Source organism: Palaemon carinicauda, chromosome 44 (genome assembly GCF_036898095.1).
Source record: "Palaemon carinicauda isolate YSFRI2023 chromosome 44, ASM3689809v2, whole genome shotgun sequence".
Lineage (NCBI taxonomy): Eukaryota > Metazoa > Arthropoda > Malacostraca > Decapoda > Palaemonidae > Palaemon > Palaemon carinicauda.
This window is the reverse complement of record NC_090768.1, coordinates 24,965,678-24,968,177: the sequence shown is the minus strand read 5'-3', so window position 1 is coordinate 24,968,177 and position 2,500 is coordinate 24,965,678. Positions and strand designations below refer to the sequence as shown.

Sequence of the window (2,500 nt, the reverse complement as noted above, 5' to 3'; positions counted from 1 at the left end):
AGTGGTCAGTAGGCTGCCTAAATACATTAACTATGATTATGTAATTAGGAAAAAGAGAGCCTCAGGGAGGTATCACTTTTCATGGTGAAGTATATTCAAGATACAAATTCCAGTCAAGTGCAGAAACTTATGATAACTGAAGCTTGGATACTCTATAGTCCATTTCTTTTATCGAGACATATTTGCACCGAGTCGCAGGGGTGCCCTTTTAGCTAGGAAAAGTTTCCTGATCGCTGATTGGTTAGAATTATCTTGTCCAACCAATCAGCGATCAGGAAACTTTTCCCAGCTAAAAGGGCACCCCTGCGAGTCGGTGCAAATATGCCTCGATAAAAGAAATGGACTATAGTATATTATTGAGACACATCCCTGATACTATCAATCACACAAGGAAACCTAATATGGCTGTATATTGATGAATGATAATTTATTCTCTCATTAATACACAATCTATCATAGAATTTTTTAAAATGATACATTTTCTTCGACCGTGTATATCAATAGTTGTACCTCTTTTAATGAAATATAATGCCATCATGAAAACGCTTTGGAAATCTTACCTTTATTTGTTTCTTCGACGCAATATCCTTAGACGTTAATTCCTGGCCAAATGACGAATTATCAGGTTCGAAAAGACTGACAGTGTTTTCCTTAGAATTCCTTTGTCTTTCCAGTAGTTTTAAGTACGCCTGTCCGCGTTGTAAAAGCAGCAAGCCTGGAATCCAAATTAGAATTAGTTTGCATGTCAGGAATGGTAAGCTGCAATGATTGAATAAATATAATTTACGAAGAGAGAGAGAGAGAGAGAGAGAGAGAGAGAGAGAGAGAGAGAGAGAGAGAGAGAGAGAGAGAGAGAGAGAGAGAGAGAGAGAGAGAGAGAAATTTACCCAGAAGCCAAGAGGAAATATGTTCTTGTTATTAGTTATTACTGTTACAAAGTGAACTTTAGTTTACATCGATTGCTGACTTAAAAGAATAATAAAGCCTAACAAAGCTTATATTAGAGATTATCAAAATAAAAACCATTCCATTCTTATTCGTGCTATATCAATGACATTGATAAATTATCGCTAGATGGCTATCAACCGAGTCACTTTTTCTGACGTTTGATCGCCCAATTTTATAGTGCAGTTATTTGATTATCGAATTTATCTTTCAAGGTTCTACGATAAAACAACATAATGCAAAGCTGAAATGCTGTATCCATATCTTACCTCTAAATCTAGACAATTCAGGTTCTATCAACTTAGCAAGACTGAGGAGATCTGCGGACATTTCCATCACACTTGTCAGCTCCTCATCGGAAATGTCCTCTGGAAAAAGTAATGGAAATTAGTTCTGAAAGTTAGTAAAACAGGAATTTTGACATTACAATTTATGAATAATGGAGATGAAGGAATATATATACTCGGAGAAATAATTGGGGATGGGATCATCAAAAGTACTACATACAGTGGTAGCTGATTACTGCGATAGAGAAAACAGAGTTCTATTTACATAAAAAGAGCAAAATTAGTTGCTTTTTAACCTTACGAATTGACATTTCTTCAAATCTATTATAATACAGTGTTACAGATTTCTGAAAAGATAGAACTAGAATATATTCATATACTGTAATACTATGTAAAGACATTAAGGCTTTTTACCTCTGAATGGTTGTTTCAATATACTCTGGATCATTCCGAGCTTAAGCTCAGCAACGATGTAATGCTGTTTACCCAGCATTCTGCTAAGATGCTTCATAGCTGCAGTCACTTCTTCTCCATTCTTCATATCCAGTCTGCTCAGAATTGCGCTTGATGCCCTCACCATCGCCTGAATAGCATTAGAGGGCACCTCGGCGTCACACTTGCAGCATCTCCAAGGCATATCAGTTGTTCTAGGAGGGAGGAGAAGTCCGCCTGGAGCTTGGCATGACTTACATGAGATGGAACTCAAATGGGACCCTAGTTCTGTAGGATCGCTACATCTGTCGCAGACGCACGTAAACATCTTGCATGTTGACAGATGGGCCAAACGGGATGCTGTACCCCATAGAGTCTGTGTGTAAGTTGTGGTCACTGGCGTGCCCTTGGTTATGTCAGTGGCAGCTCTGATGATCATCTTTCCGTCTATATACCAGCGCTGTGTATTTGGCCGACAGGAGTGGTTCAGCATTGAGGTCAAAGTGAATACGGCGCGAGCTCGACTGGATTTATCAATGCTAATCTCATAAGAGTTTGTGTCGAGAACGCCACATATGTGGTGAACTAAACTGGAATCCACGTCAAGTCCAAGCTGTTTCTGGAATATTTTTACAATCTTTTCTTCGACGTAACGACCAATAGGCATCATTTTGCGACGCTCTTTATGGCTTTGAAGGGCTTGAAAAACTTCTTTTGCTACTGGAGACTCATTCATGAGTAGGTACACTCGCAAAGGGGCCAGTAAAATGCTTAGTTCTCTGAAGCTTGTACTAAGAGATGTATTTTCATCAAATCCCAAACGTTTAATCAATTTA

General features: G+C 38.5%; 2 protein-coding genes across 2 annotated transcripts in view; one reads left to right on the top strand and one right to left on the bottom strand.

The window, feature by feature from the left end:
- The window catches only part of Nemp (Nuclear envelope integral membrane protein), a 177,038-nt gene that overhangs the window by 40,241 nt on the left and 134,297 nt on the right, over positions 1-2,500 (top strand). The window lies entirely within an intron of this gene.
- LOC137634282 (SET domain-containing protein SmydA-8-like) overlaps positions 1-2,500 on the bottom strand; it is a 4,038-nt gene that overhangs the window by 1,066 nt on the left and 472 nt on the right. The window contains exons 1-3 of the mRNA XM_068366585.1: positions 1,647-2,500; positions 1,215-1,313; positions 561-715 (exon numbers count right to left, since the gene is read on the bottom strand). The exon at positions 1,647-2,500 is cut by the window's right edge and continues 472 nt beyond it. Coding sequence (XP_068222686.1) covers positions 561-715; positions 1,215-1,313; positions 1,647-2,500 — 1,108 coding nt within the window. The remainder of the gene's footprint in view (positions 1-560; positions 716-1,214; positions 1,314-1,646) is intronic.